Below are 24,260 nucleotides of genomic sequence, written 5' to 3' on the forward strand. Positions count from 1 at the left end.
AGTCATAGCTGTCATATCCCAGATGTGTAGGTGCGATGAACACATTTGTGCATGTTGATTCATGCAACATGGCAGTGGAGGAACAAACAAAAGGCTTGAGATTAGCAATTTTAGCAGCCTGTGTGCTAACTGAATGTGCATGCCAGTGCAGTGCCTCTTTATGCGTGTTTGAGTGTGTGTGTGTGCGTGTGTGTGTTTGCGTGTGTGTATCTTTGTGTTTGCCCGTTTGCACACCATCAGTCTGAGCTCAGTGCTGCTCTGCCAAGTATATAAATCCATAGAGCAAAGCAGTGCCATGATGTACCGCCCTCTGCTTGACATTCTTTCTTTTTAACACACAAATACGCACACACATGTGCACACATACTTGACATCAAGACACACACAATCAAACATGCATAAGGCGCACTGTGGGAGTAGCATGAGTGAGGCGAGTGACATTAAGCCTAAATGGCAGCGGTGACATGCAGCAGTTATGATGTATCAGGGAGAAAATGCTTCAGTTAGCATGCACTAAATGCTCAATTCATAAACAGGCAGGGGGAGAGAGGGGGAGAATGAATGGAAGAGACGGGTTGAATAAGAATGAAGTAAGAGGACCAGAGTGTACACTCTTCTCCTTATTTTGAATAGGAGTGGTAATGTTTTAATGTGCTTGGTAACTTATTTCTGAGACATGCAAATGAGACACAGGGAAAAGAGTCTGTGATTAGGTAGGAGAGAGCGAGGGAATGGAAGAGGAAGGTGCAAAGAGGTTACATAGCTCACTCATTGATGAAAGGGAGGGCTTAAGTGGCATCAAGTAAAACAAGGAAAACTGATTTGTATGAAGAGCCTTGGAAGGAGCAGAGAAGGATTGACAGTAACACAAGCATGCTAGCAGGCAGTTCACAGAAAGTGAAGGCCAGGTGGTCAGACTACCATCTCTGCTAATAAATGGATTGGAAAGCTTTCACATGAATGCACGTGCGATTACTAGGTTGTTTATACTTTAAATTGAAAAAAAAATGTATGTCTGCTTTTTTAAATTCTAACTCTGATTTCCATCATATTTTTAGGAGGAGTTGACACTTTGCTTGAATTATCTGTTGTCTGTACATTTTACTGTGAATGGTATGAAATGTAATTGTGTTTGTTGCTGTTTATTTAATTATTTAATTGTTGTTACAAGTATAATCTTATTTCATCAAATACACCTCATTGACTCACTGGTCTTTTCAGCAGCACAGTGGCTTAACAGAAAAAGAGAAGTAAAGACAGAATCTATATCATTCAGAAATGCAATAAAGAAAGGCTGCACAACACTGATTACGATTACAATTGTGTATTTCCGTAAAGGAAGCAGTTTCCTTGCTTTAAGTCTTTCTTCTCTCCTCCTATCTGTCTCTGCCTTCTCCTCTCTTCCATGCCCACTGTCTTCCCATCCCTCTGATGTTGTAGTTCCTCTCTATATCTCTCTTCTGTCTTACAACATTCATGAATGAAGGGTTTCAGATGATAACAGTAATCACATTCCCCCACCTCAAGACTCAGACATAGATATCTTGTACCCCAATATAAATATGCAGACACAGAAACACAAATTAATTATAGTAATCAAAACACAGGCTTGGACGGACCAGGTTGATAGCACGGTTATTTATTGGGAGCGTGTCAGTGGAAGCATAACCATATAGCACAGCAAATGAAAGTACTTTTCTCCAGGCAAATAACGCAGCAGTGGCTGGACTGCAGTGGTAGAACTGGAAGTGCAAGTGTGAGTGCTTGTATCTTTAGATGTTTGTCTCTGTGTAACTTTTGTATGTGTGTCTGTACTTTCACAGCTTGTGTTTGCATGTTAAGTGCGAAGCTGGGATATGCCTAGTTTGGAGGGTGGGCTGTAGGCTATTTGCTTGATTTGATCACAAATAGTGCATGAAATTAAATTACACAACTAATTTTCAATTTAGAGCACTTTATTCAATAGCAACGCCCACTCTCTCTTAAAGCTTCCCCTGTGAGGTACTTTGGCAATATCTGCTTTTGCATTAATATTTTGTAACCTCTCATGCATAGAGACACAATAAATGGCCGTATATATGAACATACTGTAGAAAAACAAAATCATTGAAATCATTTTTATCTACTTGTGCATATTTGACAACAACTAAAGAGTGAGTTGTGCGTTTATATGTGTGTGTTAAATCAACCCTACTTTTGTCAACTCAGGCCTTGGTATGAGCAGCAGACCTTGACTCTGCATGTCAGCCAACAGCAGCCATTTGCCAGAATCAATGATTTTCTCTTTGTTGAGCTCCTTCAGGAGTGACAGGTGGACGGAGGTCATTACAGGATCGAAATGGCGTTTGGCTGTATCGTGGCCACTCGATAAAGCATGTACGAGACCGGGGTGCGCAGTGGTATGATGTTGCAGATCATTCTTAGTTCTCTCTGTCTGCTTTCAGACTTTGAGAAAAGGCTTACTTATATTGACACTGAGTGATTGGATTTGTCCCGGTCCACAGAGCTGGTGTTTGGTGTGTGTGATCTTCTGACTTCAGAGAGTGAGAACTGAGCCGAAATGAAGCTTTTGTGGAGCTGGTCAGAGAGGTTAGAAGGATCTCTGGCAGCACTAAGGGTAACGGTGCCCAGGTGACTCCTGCCTACCTGCAATGTTGGCACTGAGTTGTTAACAAGGCTGTTGTAGTTTGTCAGTTTTTGTGTAGACAAACACACACACACACATGCACACAAACAAGGCAGTCTCAGGTGTTAGCAGCAGTATTTGTTGTAGCCCTGGTTGTTTATGCTTGTGTGTAAGTGTGTGTGTGTGTGTGTGTGTGTGTGTGTGTGTGTGTGTGTGTGTGTGTGTGTGTGTGTATGTGTGAGTGTGAGAGAGAGAGTGAGGCAGTGAGTGTATTGAACAGTTCCAACCCCTGAGGAGTCATGTCTAGTGTTAGGAGTCTGCCCTTTCGCTAATTAGCTTGAAACATCTGTCCAGACGGCTGCCAGAGGGAGGTCATAATGGGACGAGTGGAAACACTCACATCCACTTGCACTTGCATACAAACAAAAACACATCAACATATATATTTCTTTTACATTATTTTACATACCCAATTGCATTCACAAATTAAGCCACACACTCACACAATTTTGTCTTCGAATTTGTTTAAAAAGTGAAAGATTTGCCCACAATCCCATGTGATTATTTACTAAACTCTTAATGAGCACCAGGGGAAGGGAACATGGAGAAGGACAGTAAGAGACAGAAAGATAGGGGAGAGGGGGGAGAAATGGAGAACAGAAGAACAGCTCGCCAAACCTCCGTCCTCTCTTCTCTCCTCCCTGCTTTACTGCTTTGCTGCTGTGTGTGTGTTTCTGCAGTTCTCCAGCAGACAGAGAGAGAAATAGCATGAGCTGTTCCCATACACAGCAAAGTGGAAGTCGAGCAGAGATTCTGACAGAAAAGAAAAATTAATCCAAATAATGTATTTTGCATTCTCCTTCCTGCCTTACTCCTTGTCTGTGTTGCAACCATGTTTCCTGTAGACAGAATATTTTATGGCAGCTGTCAGTGCTATAATGATGAAGTTTTATGGAGACTCTGTGGCAGATTAAACCACTATTAGCCATGCTCCGTCACCCTCTCCAGCTGTTGCCTTTTGTTTACGGCTAAAAAGTGTTTTATGACACACGGTGCTATAGTCACCTAGACAATTATGGCTAATGATTTACGGGTGGCTCTGTATTTTTACACCATGAGTGGAGGGTGAGGGAGTTGGGGTGGAGAGAAGGGGAAGGAAAGGAGAAGTGAGCAATTAAGGGAGAGCAGGGCTGATGGGATGAGAGGTGAGGCAGGGGCAACGACAAGAGAACAAAACTAGACGGCTTGGGTGGGACTAGGAGGGAGAAAATGGGAGGGGAAAGAAGTGAGAGGCAGAAAGTGTTTCTGATAGAAGAAAGTAAAAAACAAGGCAACAAGACTGAAGGCTGAGCACTCATTGCTGTTTCAAACGTAAATAATACAGGTGAAGTGGTGTGCCTTGAAAGGGTTTTCTGAAGAGACATGTGGGTAAATGAATAGAGACATGATAGAGATGATAGATAAGAACAGAAAGAGAGTGGAAAATAAATGACAGTGCTGGTTGGAGAATGAGAAAGAGGCAACCAGAGAGCAAAAGGAAAACATCAATTTTTTTGCTACACTATATCTACTCAGTGTAGATTATTAATGGTGCTGTGCCGTTCATTCTTTAGAAATCGATCCTTCAGCCATCCATAAGTGATGATCTGCTTACTTAATTCTATTTTGTGTCCAGTTTGACGCTACTGCCCATTCAGGTGGAAGAAAAAAAAAAGCTAAGCTAAATATACACTGATGAATGAAACTTAATCACTTCCCAGCTGTGTGAGAGAGGCATCTTACTGTCAGGAGCTCAAGAAGTAGCTGTTAAACGTGTGCCTCACTTACTGTATGTTGGGTGTAAGAAAACAAGGACGCACAAAGAAAAGGATGGGGTGAGGAGAAGATGAATGTAACACAAATAAAGTGGTGTCAACATTATGCTTGTCACAGAAAATAATTGAGAAGGTGCTAGACACAGAGAGAGTTCACTGATAACAGGGGAGAAGGGCCACTTCAGCTGAAAGAAAGTGACTGCTGTGATATAAAATGGATGACGTTATAACAGAAGTCTACTGTGGATGAAAATGTACTGTGGGTATGTCTGGAGTTCCAAATGTTTTTGCCCTGCTAGCTCTCTCTGTCATCTCTGCAGCACTGTTTCAAAGTGTCCTTGCTGCAGTGTTTAACAATTGTGTAGTTACTGGTTAAGAGTTGACACATATAAATATTTAAGTTGCACTGTTAACAATTCATGGGAAAGGTTTTCTTTTTCCCTTTGCTGAAACATACTATTTTGATGCAGTGTATGTGCGGCTGTGTGTGTGTGTGTGTGTGAGAGAGAGAGAGATTAAGAGACACAGGCAGTGACACAGAGAGAGAGAGAGTGACTTCTACTTGTCTAATGTGTGTAAATTAGTGAGAAAAGTGCTAATGTTGAAATGTAAGGGTGTGTTTGTGCAGGTGTTTCTGGGTATTTTGTCACACACAAACACGTTTTGCCACTTCTGCATGTGTTTTATAAGATTCTTGGCAGATACCTTCAGCACCTTTGAGACAAGTTTTCTCAACTCACTTATGCTGAGTTTCACACTGGGTTTCATCCTCACACATTTCCATAATGTTCTTTTCCATAATATTCACACTTCAGACACCATAAATCACATTATCCGAGACAGAAAATACATTTAAAATGTGACAATAAGGAATTTCTTTCTCTTTAAAAACAAAAAAATACACTACCTGTCTCCTTACTCCTATCCTATATTTCAACCTGTCATATATTTAAAGCTTTTTTTTCTACCAAAGCCATGACATTTTCTTTTCTCAGTTCCAAATGTGATGGTGTGGTTGTTTGTGTTGCAGGTGGTGGAGACCAACCTGGTGGCCTTCGATTGTCACTGGATCCTGATAAATGAGGTGAGTGCCACGGAAATGATTTATGGATGCTGTGCTGGGTGTTCCGTCAGTTCACCTTATTGTTTCAATTATCCTGTGAATATTTATTGTTTTAAACCTAGATCCCCTCTGATCTCTTCCATGTCCTGGGTGTTTGAAGGAGAGAGGAGCACTTACAAAGTTGTTTCACATCACTTCATCCAATAACACACAACTCAATGACCAAGGACAATTTAGTTTTATTTTAGTGAGCACCTGGAGCTCACCAATTATTTGCAATAGAGCTACTGTATATAAATAATAAATTCCCATAGATGAGCATGTATTCCTCGGTTCAAAATCAGTATCACCACTGAAATATTAAGAGCATTTTGGCTTATCAAGAGCAGGCAAGTCACTCTCTTACTTCTCAGAGTGTACAGTTTTGTCCCATGAGTTTTCTCTCAACCGTGTTCACAGTCACTGATCAGTTTGACTATTGGTCCTGAGAGAAACATAATTAAACTTTAATGCTTTTGTCTGTAATTTCCTATTAACTTTGAATAAAAACACATCTTTGATCTTGCTTCATGAGAAGTGCCTTTTACAAAACCGGAAGGATCAGCCACATTTGTGTGTGTGTGTGTGTGTGCGCGTGCACGCATGCGTGCGTCTGTGTGTGTGTTTGGACGTATACGTACCCTGATAGCTAATGTGTCTTTTTAGCCTTGGGCATTACAGTGAAGTGGCAGGGCACAGCAGGGGTCCATGCCGCCACACACTCCTGCACACAAGAGAAGGAGCACAAACACAACCATATACACAAGCAGATGTGTTGGAGGAAGAGCAAAAAAACATTTACTGTAGGACCGATGGAAAACCTAATTTGGAACAAAACAAGTAAAGACACTTCTGTGTCCTATGTTTCTCTCGCTCTCTCTCTCTCTCTCTCTGTTTCATTTTCAAATCATAGCCTCTAACTATAATAATGCTACTGAACACCACAAGGCTCAGCAGGCCTATTGCTTGCTCAGTTATGCAAAGACAGTATTTCTGTTTGACACAAATATATGCATGATATCCATTAATGCTACAGGGACAGGGAGAATAATTTTGTTCTGGTGTTCGCTTTTAGAATGTTAGTCTTGCTATATGAAGGTACAGATTTTTTCATATCTGATATGGATGATAGGCTGCAGCAGCATTGTCCCCACCCCCACCCCCACCCCCACCCCCACCCCACACACACACACACACACACACACACACACACACACACTTTGATGAAGATGGTAGCATTTTTATCATTGCATCAAAGTTACAAATATGGATAGATGTGTAGAAAACAACCACTCTGTATTAGTCCTTGACGCCATGTGTGTCATGTTACTTAAACATGTCTCCTCTGCTAATTGAAAAAGATGTGTTTTCACAATGTCACACTTGAGATTTTACCACCCGTGCACTCAAAAAAAAGTGTTCTTCCTGACAGGCAGTCTTTGTACACTGTGTTTGGCAGATGGCAATGTCAAGCAGCCTACTGAGCAGTCTATCATTACCCGACTGCCTGGTAGGCTAAAGTCACATCTAGCAGTCTGATAGACTGCCTTCATATTTGTCGAATCCCATCAGGCATCTGGTATCACTCTCCAGGCTTCCTGGCAGCGACCTGCTCTTTGCTTAGCTTCCTGAGAGGCTTAGCATGTCAGTCTGCAGCCTGCATGTACGTCTAGCAGCATGGAGCCTGTAACACCTTGTACCTGCTGCCTTTGAGAAATCAATGGTGCTGTCTGACAGGCCAGTGCTCCCTCAGTTATTAATGTTTTAGCCATGGCAGGATATCACTGGAGTACTCTTATTATAGTTATAGATTAAAAAAAAACATGTAACAAAGATATAAAATGACAGGTCACAACTTCACACAGTCACAAATAAGAAAGTTCTGGTTTTAGCAGTTTTACTTATAAATGAATATAGATTTCAGCCTTTTATTGAGGCTACCATGTGATCGGCTACAAGACCTCACTTGTTGTTGGGTCACTGCAGGATAAGAGAGTTTCTGGCAACTGACCACTGTTATTCAGCGAGTAAAAGTCTCTCAAATAATAGTAGAAATGTTCATGTTAAAAGTTTTGTTAATATGGGTTGGCCCAATGGCGGAGTGCTTAGGGCGGGTACCGCATGAGCTGATGCTCTTAGCAGGCAAGTGCCAGTTCGACTCTTTCCTGCGTGTCATTTCCCCTTTCCTGTCACTCTCTACTGTCCTATCAAATAAAGGCAATAATGCCCCCAAAAAGTTGTGTTAATATTAAGTCAAATCAATTAGTAGGTGTCATTACACTTACAGTGTCCCCGTTATGACACATACAGTAATGCAGCCCCTTTGCGCTAAAGTGTTAACAACTCTCATGTTTTTGCATGATGTCCTCAGGCTCTATCTCACGCTCTCTTGCTTCTCGAACAAATCTCATGCCACAGTTTGCGTTGTCATATAAAACAAGACTCAGTCGAGCAAAATGAGCATGATGGGAGGAGACCAGACTTGGTCGCATGGAGAACAGACAGCCTAAATTCTCTCATCTCTCTCGTCTCGTGCTGTCTGTACACATGCTATGGCACTTTCCAATCTAATCTCATGTGTAATGCTGAGGTGAAGGGGAAAGGGAGAAGAGCAAAGTGAAGAAAAGAGAGAGGAGATGTGGTGGCAAAGACTGGGACTCCTTCTCTGTCTTACCATCTCTTTCTCTCTTGCTCTTAACTGTACTATAAATCATAAATGCCTTCAAATAATTTAAAGAAAAGCTTCACACATAACTTTTAAATGATATGGTGTCCTAATTCTGCTTATCAAGGCTGAAATTTAGTCACACATTGTTCCGATGTGGACACTCTATTCCTGCGATGGGCTGTGTGAAGCCATCTAGCAGACTGTTTAAAATGGATGAGCGGCTACAATATTTTGTCATACGTAATGTCTTCTAGTACTGGTTCTTTGGAGAATGAATATTCCTGTGTGTGAAAGTGCTTTCCCTCCCTGTGGTTTATTATGGATGAGGGGGCACTGTATGGTTGTCATAACTCTGCTTTATCTACAGCCAGCAGTCAGACAGCCACACTGAAGAGGAGTTCACAGTTCATAATTGATCATCCTTCCTCTCCCTATCTCCTTCGTTCTGCTCAGGATGAGAGGATGACGATGAGGAAGAGAAATAATAAGGAACACTCATGGCTACTCATTCTCTCTGTCTCTCTCTCTTAAGTTTGGAGGATAACTCCACTATTGACCTTAGTCATTCTGATTCTCTTCATGGTCTTTCACCTTCTGTCATGCTATCTTTCTTGATCTTCCCTGCTGCCGTTGCTCACTCTGTTTTTCATCATTATTTTTCTCTCCCTTCATTTCTGCCTTTTAGTCCCTCAAGGGTACAGTGCACGGTAATGAGATGAGACGAGATTAGGCTTTTCTGTCATTTTGGCTCTTAATTTAACTGCATGATATCCGATGAAAGCCATGTAACTGAAATTTTGGGGATTTTCATGCTGTGACAACCCTTCCCCTAAAAATTACAGCTATACAGCTATACAGCTAAACTGCAACAGCAGATATATTTTGTATGAATGTAATTTCAACCATCTTAGGTTTTCTATTAAGATGAGGATATGCTGTTAATTTACAAATTTTGCAAGTCGAAAATATGTTGATACTAAATGTATCAATAAAACAGACACCTTGTTTGTTGTCCACCAGAATAACAGATCTTGTAGTACAATATGCACTCTTAGTGACTACAACATTACTGAACTTTTTTATGGTAATGTTGAGGCATTCACAGCATTCGGTTCATGTCAGGGAAAAATTGTGATTTGGTTTAATACAGAAAAACTTCACAGTGATTTCAGACAGTACATTTAACCAGTACAGGCTCTTTCCCTAACCTTAACCAAAGCAGCTTATTTTTGTTGCCTAATATAACCATAGACAGGTCTCTGCTGTGACAGCCGTGCACTTTGTACACCTGCCATCCACTCCAGCCACCTCCAGCTGTTATGAAAAACAGGCTTTGTTCAGTTAAAAAAAACTGAGTTGCTTCTGAACATTATCCAGCCATTTCCTACAAAACATATTTGCTGTAGCAGTTAAGTTGTTTAGAGGCGTAGTTTCTAGGAGACAGGGTTTGCTGGGAATGTAAATGAAGGTTTATATGGTCTTAAATGTAAAAATTCTACAAACCTTTGGTTAAATAAACCCAATAAAATCCATTGTACAAACTCTGAAAATGCATAGTGGTCAACATGAAAAACAGAAACTTTAACTTGAAATTCTAGGCTGCAATCTCAGCTCAGTTAAAGAGTCTTATTTACTGCTACAGAAGTGCTTGCAGAGGGAGAACAAGTTAACAGTTGTGCACACTCTGTGCACAGCTGGAGGTTGCCCAGTAGGACTACAGGCTTCTAAGACTAGTGTTGTTGCTAAGCGGCTCCCCTGGAGCTGTTGGATATTTTGTGTCTTGTTCAAGGCAAGTGTGACACTTCACCTATCCAGATTTCCCTGCCCTTGTTTTGATCACAATTTTATCTTCCAGCTCATATAAAAGATTTTTTTTTAACAGTGACGATGGAGCTTTATATTACTTTTTCCACTGCCTCTCTCATCCACTGACATCTCAATGTACTGTCTCACTGCACATCTCACTAACGCATTCATTTTTTTCAGGCTCTTTGTCCATCATTTTGACGTACCTTGTTTCCATCTCAGAGTATTTGAGGATGGAGAGACACAACAAATCTGAGTGTATCTGAACTAAAGTAAATCACCACTCTGTGGTGAAAAATAAAAAGATCATTCCTGTCAGTCAACATTCAAATCCAAAACAAATAAAAAATCACCCAGCCAGAGTCACCTGTGGCTGCATTTACAACTCCCATCATCACCAGGCTCTGTCCCTCTGTCGCAAAAGCAGTGCTCCACTCCGTACAACTCACTGTTCTTCATGCCTTTTTTAAGGACATTGATAAATGTCGTAATTCATTGGGAATAAGCAAAGAAATGAGACATAGTCAAAGCCAGAGCAGTAAATTAGGGGCTGTTGAAGAAAATTGCCCAGAAGAGAAGGCAAATGAAATCAGATGTGCTTTTGTTCTGATTTGTTTTTTTTCTCACACCTGCAAGCAAAACAAGGATTTGGTGTTCTCATAGACGGGGTGAATATAAAGGGGCTGAGAGGTTGGGCAGAGGAGTAGGAGGAGCAGAAATTTTCGAAAAATAAATAAGAAAAACTGGATTTTTTCCTCTCATCTACAGATAAGGAGAGGAAAGGGGGGATTTGGTGTCTCTAGGGGAGAAGTAGGAAGAGGGGAAGCAGTTGAGAAGAGAAATAATTGAGGACAAAGTATAGGGGTCAATGGAAGAAGTGCCAAGAAGGGTTGGGGATGATGTATGTGTTTTTGCGTTTGACTCTCATCTTCAAATAAAACACTAAAGATGAGGATTTAGTGCTCTTGGGGACTGGTGGGAAGGCGAGAGGTGATGGGTTGAGGGTGATGGGGAGGCCTGCAGACCAAAACTTCACGCTCAGGGAGTAAACAACTCATGATTCACACCAGATATGAGCTGCAGGTTGTTCTGGGGGTTAAAACTGAACCAAAGCTTCTGGTTTCAGGTGATTGGACTCAGAATTTGGGGACACACTTAACTATCCTCAGGACTGAATGATTTTGTAGTTGATTGTTCAGCTTGAAGGAGAATTTTGATTAATGAGGTTAGATTAACAATAATTCTACCTTTGTTGAAGTGCTGATTAGGGCTGAATGATTAAATAGGTCTTTGAAAACTAGGCAGATATGTTGCTTATAAGGTGGGATAATACATTTTCTCTAGCCCTTAATAAGACAATCACCAGCAATTAGTTCATAATGATTTCCAATAAAATGATTTGGTTTCATTTTTATAAGCCAAAATTTACTAAATGTTGCTCTTTACGTTAACAGAGAGTTCGGAAGATTTAGTTTGGTCTTATTTGAATGTATTGATCGAGGAAGCCCATGAAAAGTTGACAGTAAGTGGCCTGACAGAATTTCTGGGAGAAATTAAACTTAGGAAAAAAGTGATTTGATCATATGAGGTGAATGTCAACTCTGCACGAGTACCTTCTCCCTCCTGGGACCCCTGTGTGGTGACATGCTGTATGTGAGAGCATGCATGATTTAATGTGTTGCTACATGTCAGTGCGTGTGTGTATGCGTGTGTGTGTATGTGTCACATTCATTTAGTCTCAGTTGCTAAAAGGCTAACAGCTTTTAGAGCACGCCACCACTGAAAGTCATACTGGGTGAAGTCTGTCCCCAGAGACAAATGCCAGTTGAGAGGACAAATCTCAAAATGATCTTTTCCTTTTAAGTTTCTGTGTGTGTGTGTGTGTGTGTGTGTGTGTGTGTGTGTGTGTGTGTGTGTGTGTGTGTGTGTGTGTGTGTTTGTATGCATGTGCATTGGTGCGTCTATATTTGTTTGAGTCTGATCCTTTGAGTGGGGCACTCTGGATAATTCTTGCCTGTCGATGTGTCTTTGCATGCCCTTGACTGCCCACTGTGAATCTTAATTCTCTTTTGGCCCACAGATCTGCCTTTTTAGCAATTTTCAGCATTTTCTCTCTGTCGTGCTTTTTTTTTTTTTTTTGGGGTAGCTTTGTAATTCAGTCTCCTTCAGGGTCTTTATGGAGGCAACTGTTTGGGATTTTTGCCACGTTTTAGCCCCAAAAGCCAGCAAATAGATTCCTTACTTGGACTGTTTAGTAGATACTTCTGAGCACAGGGCATTCATACAAGGTTAAACCTGTTAAATTCAATTATTTCTCATGGTATAAATACCTCTTTATTCAGTTTTTATCTTCAATTAATAGTTTAAATCAATTGTAGATCCAGAAATCTCAATTCACTTACTGTATTTCAAGAAAATTAAATTAAAATTGAAGAAGCAAAATCTTGAGTAAAAGTGGCATCTTTGAAATTAACTGTCAGTGTCCATCTTTCAATCTCAAATCTAATTTACCTTATTTAAGATATTCAAATGAGTGTGAATTTGATATCAGGAGTAAATGCATATTTGTATATATATAGAGTTAGGGCCATATACCACCTTAATGCAGATGAGTACAAATACACCAATGAAGCCTGCTGCCCCTAATCACCATTGATCACATCCTGTGAGGACTCAAAGGTCTTAATGATCGTTAATTACATCCATATAGAATCCATTGAGATTAGTCAATGAAGCGGTGGTACCTATAATATTACCCCTCTCTAATGTGAAGTGTGTGTGATGGCTTGTTTATGTGTGTGCATGGTCTCTCGGCAGAATCCCATCCATCCTGTCAAGCAGGCTGCAGTGTGCAAATTAAACAGAATCACAAGGGTCTTTTGCATGATCACAAGGCTTAGAAACAATCTCATGAAAACATATGCACACATACACACAGATTTACACTCAAACTGGCGTGTGCACACAAGACACACTCGAGCACACACCGCCGATGACAGTTGCCGCGCACATAGACAAAGAAAGCAAAAGCTGTCTCGGTTGGTGGCAGTGTTACCTCCACCAGGGACGATAAACGTCAGCTCTCATCTCATCACCACATGACCCTCTGCACTTGCAGAGGATGGATGGAGATCCACGGATGGAGAGAGGGAGAGAGAGATTGTGTCCTAGGGCTAAAATTAGCAATGATTCCTCCCTCAAGGTTTTGCAAGGACATGCAGAGTACGTGCAAACACTCATGTATGTACACAACAAGCACACACAAACACATGCGCTCATACACACACATACACATTTTTTACCCCTCTCTCTCCCTCCTTCCTTCTTTTTGCTGACATGTAGCTTTCATATCAAATAACTGTTTTTGCAGATAATGTAGACAATGGTTTTTCCCTGTTCAGTGTGGCAAGAATGGGAAAGGTAGAGCATATAAAACAAGACCTTAACTATTTGATACTGTACTCTGTATCTTTTGGACATGAATTAGAATTACAGGCACTTTTGGGATAAGTACCCAACTTAGTTTTTGCTTACATTATTTCTTGTTGTGACTTGGCTTGTCAAAAACATTAGCTGTAGGTCTTCTGCAACAAAAAATACATCACTGATTTGCTGATACTGTTCACTCATGTTATTTCTCTCCCACCCTCTCCATCATTCCTCCACATATCCCTACCACCCTCCTTCTCCTCTTCTCCTCCACCCTCTCAGGAGATCTCAGACTACGACCTGCAGGAGTTAGTTATGAAGTCCATCGGTCGGCTGACGTTGGTGCGGCAGACGTTCCCCATGCCCCAGAACACAACACAGCGCTGTGTCAAACACAACCACCGGATTAACACTTCCTTGTGTGACCCTAAAAACCCCAAGGCTCAGCAGCTGGAGGTGAGTTGCTTTGGTGATTTGTCCACAAGGCAGCTCAGTGATTTTCAATAAATTCAATTAGGGTGCTAGTTTTATGTTCAAAACAGGTTTAAGAGTCATACTGAAAATAACTGATTTTCTTAGCTGGCAGCCACAAACAGTTGTGTGTGTTATGTGTGTACTTAGTGGTTAATGAGAGAGTGGTGTGCCAAGAGAGTTTTTTCTGACATAAACGAGAAAGAAGGTTGTAAAAACCGAGGGAGGTAAGTAGTAGTTAGGTAAAACACATTTAAAGAACAGTAATTAAACCCATCAATTAGTTCAGTTCAGTTCAGTGTCAGAGTTCAAGTGGTTGCAAATCATTCCAGAAAGAAAAAATTTAACAAACTCTGTTCTTCAGTTTCTCTATCTCAGATCCATGCATTGCCCAATTGAGTGAGGATGTTTCTTGCTGTCGTACATTCACAGCGAGCTGAAAAGCTGCTTAGTTGTCACTGAAAAGCTTCAGCCAGTAACAGCAGTGATAGCTAACTAGCCAAAGCTGCTTTGGGGAGTTGTTGTTGTCCTGCTCTTTTGCACTTTGTCCCTTTGAATGTTAATTAACTGGAATGATGATCAGAAAAAGCAAATAAACTCAGTCTAAATCAAGAAAGACAAAGAGCAAGACATCATTCCAGTAGGAATGATGTCTATGATGTCTTTATAAGGCAACTTTGCCTCAGTAAGAACAAAAACAACAAAGTGCATCAGTGTAAAGGACTTGCAGAGCAAGGCTCATTTGAATGCAGTGACTCTTATTAATCTGAATTCATTTCCAATAAATGTCCCTTGCTGTAGATATGTTTGATTGGTGTTAAATGTGAGTCTAGTCCCATCATACCTTTTGAGGTCCAGGATGTTACCTCCATCACAGAGTAATATTCTGTACATTCTCAAATGCTGTCAAATTTAAGATTTTATTTTAACACTGCTCTTTGGGGTTTTACCCCCAAAATTTTCAAAACTCAAAGTCCCAGACTACTTAGGTATTTAAAAGCTGCTCTGGTGCTCCATTTCTGTCTCATAAAACAGCTCTCAGTGTTTTAGTTTGACATTTCAACATGTCTCCCGTGCCAAAAGCCTCCCATTACACCAGGCTGGCTGATTTGACATTGTCACTGCGTGCGTCTGTGAGGCTTTTTACCTGGAACATGAATCGTTTTGGGAAAGGTTGAAAGGTTGGCTCACACCCTTATATGTGTTTATCTGAGAGCACACAATCCATCTTCTATTATGATCATGGAAAACACAGTGATGACATTTTTTTCTGCTTTCACATTTCCTTATCTTTACTTTGTTTTGGTTTTTTTTTTTGTTTTTTTTAAAATACGTCCCCCAGGGTGGCAATATGTATGCAATTATCATCCCTTTTTGTGTGTATGTGAGTCATCAAGCTGCCATCAAATAGAGCGGAGAAGAGGGAACACACTCTTATTTATGTGTCAAGACAAAAATATGAAATTGAATTAATGTGCTGTTGATTTATGTGGATGCACAATACCCTGGGGGAACACGTTTGATGAAAGTTGGAAATACATTGAAAAAAGAAATGTGGTATAAATGTTTATGTGGATATTTCCCTTTTAAGTTCTAAGATAGTCCAATTTTAGACTTTCACCCACTGTAATCAGTGCATGGACATATAAGAGTATGGCCTTGTGCATTTCATGTTTATTTAGTTTTTGATTAAATGAAGTAAAATAATAAAATGAAAAAAAAATGCCCAGAAGGTTAAAAATAATTTAAATACATAAATGTGTTTTCTAATTATCTAAAAGGTTGATGGAAGCCTAGGGTTAGTTTGTGCCTTGCTAAAGAATATGTGAAATACAGTGCCTTTTTAATGCAAACACACTGTTAACTCCTGGAGCCCCTGAAGCATTGAATAATGTACATAAATAAAGCTTACATTGTGTGTCCTAATGTGAATCAAGTGCTTCTCAAGTGTAAAAAGCTATTACAGAGAATCAAGCCCTTCGAACACACTCATTATTTCTGTTGGTATAGTCCAGTCTTATGTGTTCATTCTACTGTGGAGGGCAGAGAGTATGCATGTGTTCATGTACTGTATGTATGTGTGTGTGTGACTGTTAGTCCTTTCAGTCAAGGACAATGTGTTTTTGTGTATCTGACAAAGAGAGTGAGAGTAAAAAATATGGGGAACGTACAGTTGAAACACACTTTGCGCATGTTCGTTTCAACCTCCTGTTTTCATGTGTGCGTGGATGAGTGTGTGTGTGTGGGTGGTTGAGTGGTTGAATTGGCGAGAGAGAGGAAACGAGGGATGGGAGAGAAAGAAAGAGAGAGAGAGCGAGAGAGAGGAAGCAGATCAGCTCAGCGGTCAGAGAGTGGCCCAGAAGCCCAATTTCACACTGCACTGAAGCACATCAACTCAGGCTGACCACACAAGCACGCACACACACTCACATATAATGCTCGCTTGGAGTACAGAACCCACCGATCATTCAAGCTCCCCATAGAGCAGCAGTAGTTTCACTTTAATTTTCAGAGAAAAAGCACTCGGTGCAGAGACAGAGAAAGAATGATAGTCAGACATAGACAGCAAGTGAAAGACTAAGACAAAACTGTGAAAGTCAAAATAGTTCACAAGTAAGTGGGAGAAAAAGTTAGATGCAAAATAAACTTGACACTACTTTTTTCTCTCTCTTGGCCTGTCTGACTGTCAGAAAATATTTGACAAGTTACAAGGAACGTCATACTTTTTATCAACTTATCATCACTCGTATCATTTTTTAAAGCAATGGAAAACTTTGACATGGCCACATTTCCACTTGGTTCCTTCACTTTTTAAAATAAGGCGTTGCCAGGTGAGAGATCAAACAAACAAAACATGATCTGAAACATATTTGTAGAGGGTACTGCAATATTTCAGCTGTCAACCTTTTCTTTTTAAAGTAACAGGATAGTCCCAAAGAACCACACCCACTACTGCAATCTTTTTTGTTTAGCATTTTCAGTCCATGATTATTGAGAGTAAATTTGCAAAAGGCAATATCTTGATTAGAGTGATTAAGTATTGTGAAATATTACAGTTCTTCTAATAATCCTGTTTACATAGATTTATTTAATCACTCTACCGTAAGCTCTAGAATGAAATGTGTTCCTCACATAATTTCTAAAAATTATAAAATAAATACTAATACAAAATATGGTATAACATCTGCATTTGAGGTAAAAGGACACATAGAAAGAAAAAAAGGCTCAAACCAAATGTGAAAAAAAAACTATTTTCATGCCAGAGGCAATTGTCTTTCTCTGACCATGACCATACACTAATTGAGGCCATAAGAACAAGATGTTTGGGTGTGCGTGTGGATGTATGTTTCTTTTGAATTTCTTTTGAAAGCATTACTTCTGAAAGCATTACCCATCAGTTGACTAATGGACTCACTAAAAATGGATTCCAGAAACACAACTTAGTCATGTGATGTTCCCCAAATGTACTGCTGAGGAAGATCACCTTCATAACCTTTAAACAACTGACCAGTGCACAAGTCCAAATTCAGACAGAATAAGACTGCATTTGGACGAATTCTTTGAAAGTTTTATTTCAAATTATTCCACACAACCATTGAAGCCTCTTGATGGATAGAGTATTTTCCCATTTAAGTCAACATGCTTACATGTTAGGTTAGTATTCTGTCTGTCCCGTATTATAACTTGTAATAGTGTGACAATTAGTGCTTTTCATGTGGCAGCATTGCAAAAGCAGCATCGGTATTCTGGCCCATATACTGAAACATATTCTTGACATTTAACATTCTGCATCATTATAAAGCATTTATTTTGTATGTGTGAGAATTATTGAATAAATTAGTTTTAAATAAAGGACATAGAAATGTTTGTTTTCATAGCAAAGATGCAGAATGACCTTTATCATTAACTGGGATTATTATTTATATACCAAATACAGAACATTCTGTGTGTGTGTGTGTGTGTGTGTGTGTGTGTGTGTGTGTGTGTGTGTGTGTGTGTGTGTGTGTGTGTGTGTGTGTGTGCGTGTGTAGGGCCTACTTCTTTGTGATATATGAAAGTCATCGTTACTGAGCTAATGGCTTTTGCTTCTATAACATGATTGTGTTTGTATATGTGTTAATGTGAGTGGTTATACATCATCTTCATGTGCGTTCACGTGTGTGCATTGAATTATGCCGGTTATAGTAAATCTGTTTATTATATTCCCATTAATATGGAGACAAGAGGCTCAGTAGATCACGCAGCAAGTGATCACAGACTGAATAACTCTCCCTCTCTCACCCCGGCCTCTCTACCTCATTCTATGGTGCCAAGGTCCTGTCAATACATTTTAATTCATGTCTGTGCGATTGTGTGTCTGACGGAATCAGGTGCACAATACATCCTGCATATTGTTGCTTCAGAGAGAGCCAAACTGGGAGAAAAGAGAAGGGAGAAGCTGCAAAGCAAAGCTAAACAGTCAGTGCTTGTAGATATGTAAGTAAAGAAATGAAAGTAAAGCATTTAACTTTGATAGCATTTCAGCATGAAAAGGTGGCCTATTTCTCCCACTTCTAATATCTGCTGGCTTTGGTCCATCTTTCCTAGCATAAAATGTGAAAGACCTCATAATAGTCTTAATTTCTTGTGACAAGTTGTAACACAGCAATGTGAGAAAATACCTCCAAGACAGTCCTCAGCAAAAGTAAAATGTCTGCACTTTTCTGTTGTTTCATATTTTTCCTTTTCTGTCTGTCTGCCTTTCTGTCATTTCCTTCTCTGCAGATCACCAACCGCTACATCTATGATACTGTGTTGCTGCTGGCCAACACCTTTCACAGAAAACTGGAGGATAGGAAGTGGCACAGCATGGCCAGTTTGAGCTGCATCAGGAAGAACTCCAAACCATGGCAGGGAGGCAAGAGCATGCTGGATACTGTCAAAAAGGTATGCAAATGCAGATAACCAAGTACATACTTTTTCCCTGCAGGTCTAAAAGGGAGCTATTCAACAAAGTATGTAAGCATGTCTACTTCAAAGCTCTCACACATACACAAGCATGTAAAATTTTACTATGACCATGACCATTAGTGACATAAAGTACAAATTAATGGCTGTTATGTAATTCCTTTCACTCTCGGTCTTCTTTAAGTAAAGATTGTTGTGATTGTCGTTTATATATTATAAACAGTGTTTGTCCTGACTATCTCCATGGATACAGGGATGTAGTAGAAATATGTGAAATATGTGAAAGACTAGACCATAGCATATAGCATACTGTGTGTATTGATCACTATAAGTGGTTTCCACTGTATTGTGTTCATAACCATATGTCGTATATCAAATCTGATTCACACTATACAATCCACAGTGAAAGCCTTCCCATTCCCAGATCTGTCTTTGAAATGTTGTTGATATCTCAGTCACCCAAAGTCACATACATCTAATCTCAGTTTGTGGACCGTCCATCTGTTTCATCAGTCTCCTGTGGCACTCTACCGCTGTGCGATGCTTGTAGGTGTGTGCATGCCAGTTTGAAAATAGCTCATAAATATGTGAAGAGAACTTATTCTGAAAAAGTATTCTCAATATATGTGCCAAAAATCAAATCTTGACTCAAAGCAGAAGACAACTTTGTGTAAGTTTAGAGCTGGGACTTGATTACTCCAGTTGAAAGCAAAAGCACATGCGCCCATCCCCTAACCTAACTACAACATACTAGTTTTCAGATTTCTCCCTATTTATAGATGTGTCTCGTGTATCTTTTAGCGGTAGGAAAATGCATGACTCGCACTTCATTTAGGGAGCATGTATTTCCATTTCAAGACATTGTGCTCATTACACAAAATTGTGGAGACCAGGCACTATTGTTCCTTGGCTGAGACACTCTACTTGAAACAGCAAGATGCAATCACTGCTAAATTCATTTATGCATTGCCATCTTTTGGTATAACTGAAATCCCCTCCAGGGATGAAGAGTGACATGGAGGAGGCTCTAAATAAGTCTTCTGTTTTTGTATTGTTCCTGTCCCATGGAAATCCAATTTTGTACATTATTTCAAAAGTTCCCAATTTCCTATCTGCGCTCAGTAGACTTTATGGCCCAAGCACTCATGAATTCAAAGGATTGCATACCTTTCAAAGAACACATGCGTCAATCAGCAAGTTTTCCTCAGTTCCTCAACAGTTGACTTTTGGGAGATAGAGGTTTTCATCCTGCAGCTGTGATTTTATGAATCTCTGCATTTCACCTTGTGTTTAGACCGGGGTTTGGCAACACTTTCATCACTGTTAAATCCAATTGGATCAATGCTCTCTGTTTTGATATCAATAAAAAAAACTACTCCAGGGATGGCAGTTTGACTGAATGATGAAGCCAAGTGAAATGCTAATTTAGGATTAGTGTCAGACAATAATAAATGCAGCGCAATGGCTTTCATATCTATCTCTGCATTTCACCTTGAGATCAGGCTGGGGTTTGGCAACACTTTCATCAGCCAGCCCCGGCTGTTAAACCAACCCTGATGGCTGTCTCAACAGAGCTGTGTTAAAGAGCCCTAAGCAGTAATAGAGTTGAGTTCAACAGCCTGGCATCAGTTCCACTTTCCAGTGTATCAGCAGTGTGCTTTATTTACTGTGGGTGCCTGTGTGTTTAATCAGCGTTTTGGTATGTGGAGCCATTATGGCAATGATAAATACTCATTTGCAGGTTTTAATGAGGAGCTCTGTTGATGTTGTTTGGTGTTCACTGACAAATTCAGAGTGGGGAATAAAATGCAGCAGGTGAAAGTGCTGTTGCACTGATCTTCAAAGTTTGAAGTGTGCGCCGTGTTTGATCTGTAGACTACACATCACTACCCTGTCATTGGCAGTCTCAGTAACTCAAGCACTTAGGTTTAAGATTCATTATTTTAAAATTTTATTGATTGCTTTTAAGGCTCCATAAGTCCTGTGATGCAGCCCAACATCCCCAGCCAGGGCCCATGAGTCTAAGTCTCCAGATTTACTGTTGCTGTTATTATAAAACACAGATGTGTTCACTTTCATCTTATTTTTAAGAAGCTTTCAGATAACAAAAAGTATCTTTCCTAATGACAGCCAAACAGAATTTATCAGGGCCTGGTTAAGATGTGAATTGAGGATAAGGTTAGGGTTTGAGTTTGGGTTAGGCTGTCCACAATGAATGGAAGTCAATGCAATGTCCTTACAATGATGTATGTATGTGTGTGTGTGTGTGTGTGTGTGTGTGTGTGTGTGTGTGTGTGTGTGTGTGTGTGTGTGTGTGTGTGTGTGTGTGTGTGTGTGTGTGTTAAATATGTTAACAATATAATTGTGTGTCAATTTAGATGAATTGACCAGATAGCATATTAACATAATTTATGAACCATATCATATAGTTTATTAGGTCCACCTTGCTAATCTAAGCCTAATAAAACTGCCTTGCAATAAATACATTATCAACATCATGAGAGCTTTCATGATGGTGATAATGTTCAGTTTTTATTGACATTATTTTAGAGAGGTGTTGATTCAACTTTATAATCAGTTTTGGAGGATGAAGTGTGTGCTGCTGTTGAATTATATTGCATTATATCGGCAGGTGTCTCTATTATTTTGCCCATCCCATTTATATCAGTGAGGGAAGGCTGAATAACAGAAACACAAATTTGTCTGAATATTTTAGCTAAATTGGGAGGTAGGTCTCTATTGTGTGATTTATCCACACACTAAATAAAGCTGGTTTAACAACCTGTCCCATGCTTTTAATTACAGGCATGTGAATTTTAGAACCTATTTCTCCATTCTTTATTAAACTGTTTTTATTCTTAATTAGTTGATACTTTTAGTACTATGAAATGATTACTACTGTATGTGTCCCAAGAATACAAACGACAGCTTAGTTGCTTCTTTGCTCTTGTAAATTATTTGCTTTGTTGCTGTTTCTGTTAAAGTTAACTTAACATAATTATCATGTCATGTGTGAACAAATGTGTCATTTCTGAATTATGATGGCAAATGCACTAATGAATATAATGATTTACAGGTGATGCTGAATGTAAGACGTTTAGATCATATGAAATAGTGTAATCACTTTAGATATAGGGTGTGGAGGGTTTCTGTGCAAGTGTACATGTGGTTAAGTATAACCACACACACAGGTACACACACACACACACACAGGATGAATCATATTAACGAGGATAACACCTCTCCTTCCCTGAAGCAGCTGTGGTGTCACTCTTACTGACAGGTTACACTACTGGAAGGCAGGGCAAAGGTTGGGGACTGACACTGTGTGTTTGTATATATGTGTGTGTGTGTGTCTGCATCTCCACTAAGGACACCGTACTCCCCCACTGCAAAAAAAGAAATGCCCATTGGCTCCATCCGCACTATTCTTTCATTAGAATGGTACTTATTGCAGACGTCCCTGCATACTGTTGATATTCCCCCAATTTCTTATGTCTTGGATACGGAAACATGCAAACATGCAAGTGTATTACAGCATTGTACTTATCCAGTATCTGCACTTGCTGACGAGATATGATCATTTCATAAGAGACAGACAGATAATACATTTTTCATTTTCGCTGTGATCAGTTGTCATATCTGATCTTAATGTGGATAACACTATAATGTTGTCCAAATCTTACAGGCAGAATTGATGATGAGGTTATTATAGCCAAAAACCACAATGAAATAAAAACATTTCCTCTTGTCCTTACAGTTCGGAGTAAGCGGCCTCACCAGTTTCCTTGAGTTCACTGACAACGGCACTAACCCCAACATCTTCTTTGAAATCCTGGGAACTAATTATGGAGAGGACAGGGGTAGAGGAGTCAATAGGGTAAGTAGTTAAAATAGAACCTCTGTGCTGTGTGTGAGTGTGTGGGGAGAGGGAATAATTTCTGCTCTAACACACAGAGTGGATTTACATAATTCTGGGATTTACCAGGGAATTTCAGTGCACCTGCTCCCTACATTATTTTCATCTCATATTTATTCAGGTATTTCCTTCCTTGTGGCTGTCACCACTGTGTAGCAGAATACAGCCCTGCTACCTTTCTGTATTTACTTCTTCTGTGTAGGATTGTTTTTTTTCTAAACCCTGTATAATTGTGGCAGAACAAATGCAAAGGCGCAGTCAAAGCATTTTTACAGTTTTATCTCGTTCATTTCAGAGTTTTTTCCTTTTTTGCAGTGTTTAGTCTCTTGTTTATTTTTTTGTATTTTTCTGTGCACCATTAGGATGCAACATTTGCCCAGCAACTCACCCCCCCTTCCATAAAGCTTGGTGTTAATTGGATTAATTAGAAGCATTTTCAAGTGCTGTTTGGTAATGACACATGCATAATGAATTTTAAGAGGCCTCATGAAAGACAACCCTTCCCCTTACAGGCACATACAAACACATTCATAACACTGTTTGTTTATTGTGTGTGTGTGTGTGTGTGTGTGTGCACACTTATATGCGTGCATGTGAATGTGTGTAGTTTATTGTCTGTGTACATATGCAGGCATGGTTGTGTAAGTGTGTGTCAAAATATTCTCAGTGAATCAAATCTTGTATGTAAATTCTATATTTCATGTATACATATATACAACACGCAGAACTAAATTCCTAAATGTATGCATGGATAAGCAAAATCCATGAAATACATCAATGTAGTTTTGAAAAAGGAAATTATAGATTGCTTTTTCTCAGTCACATTCCTGATGCTTTGGGCTCAGAAAAGGCCTCACTGATGTCATTATCTCCTCAGTTTTGGTGAATTATGTGAATAGGTGTGAAAACAGTAGATATGAGCATGTGAGACCCAGACTTTGCAATGCATAATCCTTCATATAATTGAGTAGGACAGATAAACATCTGTGTACACAGGTTGGGCATCTACATACACTTGTGCAACTCACACATAGCAGTGCACAAAAATAACACACACACACACACACATACACACATACACACACACTTTGTCTGTCCTCCATACCAGAGGGAACTCTTAACAGATAACAGTTGAGATAGTGAGCTGTGATTATGGATAATGTGGTGAGACAACAACATAACACAGCATGCCATCACAGACAAAATTAATCTTTAAAGCACAGCATAATTACATTAAGGCACAATTCCCTAATCACAGAGCATAATTACTTCTGAGGGAATTAAGGCACTTGTTATACAGTATTCCTGCTACAGTCCCCCTTAATACTCCGAGCATTTGTTGGTCTGTCGTTGGGATTCAATTAGATTCATACAAGGCATCAAATGACTAAAGAGAGGCCGATATTCCTCTCAGAGTGCCAGTACATTAATTTTGTTTTGTAGCTGAATCATGCCTTTCCAAATGACGAGGACCCCTC

At 39.8% G+C, this 24,260-nt stretch overlaps 1 protein-coding gene across 7 annotated transcripts in view; it reads left to right on the forward strand.

The window, feature by feature from the left end:
• The window catches only part of grid2 (glutamate receptor, ionotropic, delta 2), a 509,848-nt gene that overhangs the window by 347,906 nt on the left and 137,682 nt on the right, over nt 1-24,260 (forward strand). For all 7 annotated transcript variants that reach the window (XM_071483176.1, XM_071483174.1, XM_071483175.1 and 4 more), the window contains 4 exons: nt 5,471-5,524; nt 13,728-13,901; nt 18,681-18,842; nt 22,624-22,743. In XM_071483176.1, coding sequence (XP_071339277.1) covers nt 5,471-5,524; nt 13,728-13,901; nt 18,681-18,842; nt 22,624-22,743 — 510 coding nt within the window. The remainder of the gene's footprint in view (nt 1-5,470; nt 5,525-13,727; nt 13,902-18,680; nt 18,843-22,623; nt 22,744-24,260) is intronic.

The sequence above is a fragment of the Trachinotus anak genome, unplaced genomic scaffold (genome assembly GCF_046630095.1).
Source record: "Trachinotus anak isolate AG129_WGS33_773 ecotype Australia unplaced genomic scaffold, CSIRO_AGI_Tana_v1 ptg000008l, whole genome shotgun sequence".
In the NCBI taxonomy this organism is placed as follows: domain Eukaryota; kingdom Metazoa; phylum Chordata; class Actinopteri; order Carangiformes; family Carangidae; genus Trachinotus; species Trachinotus anak.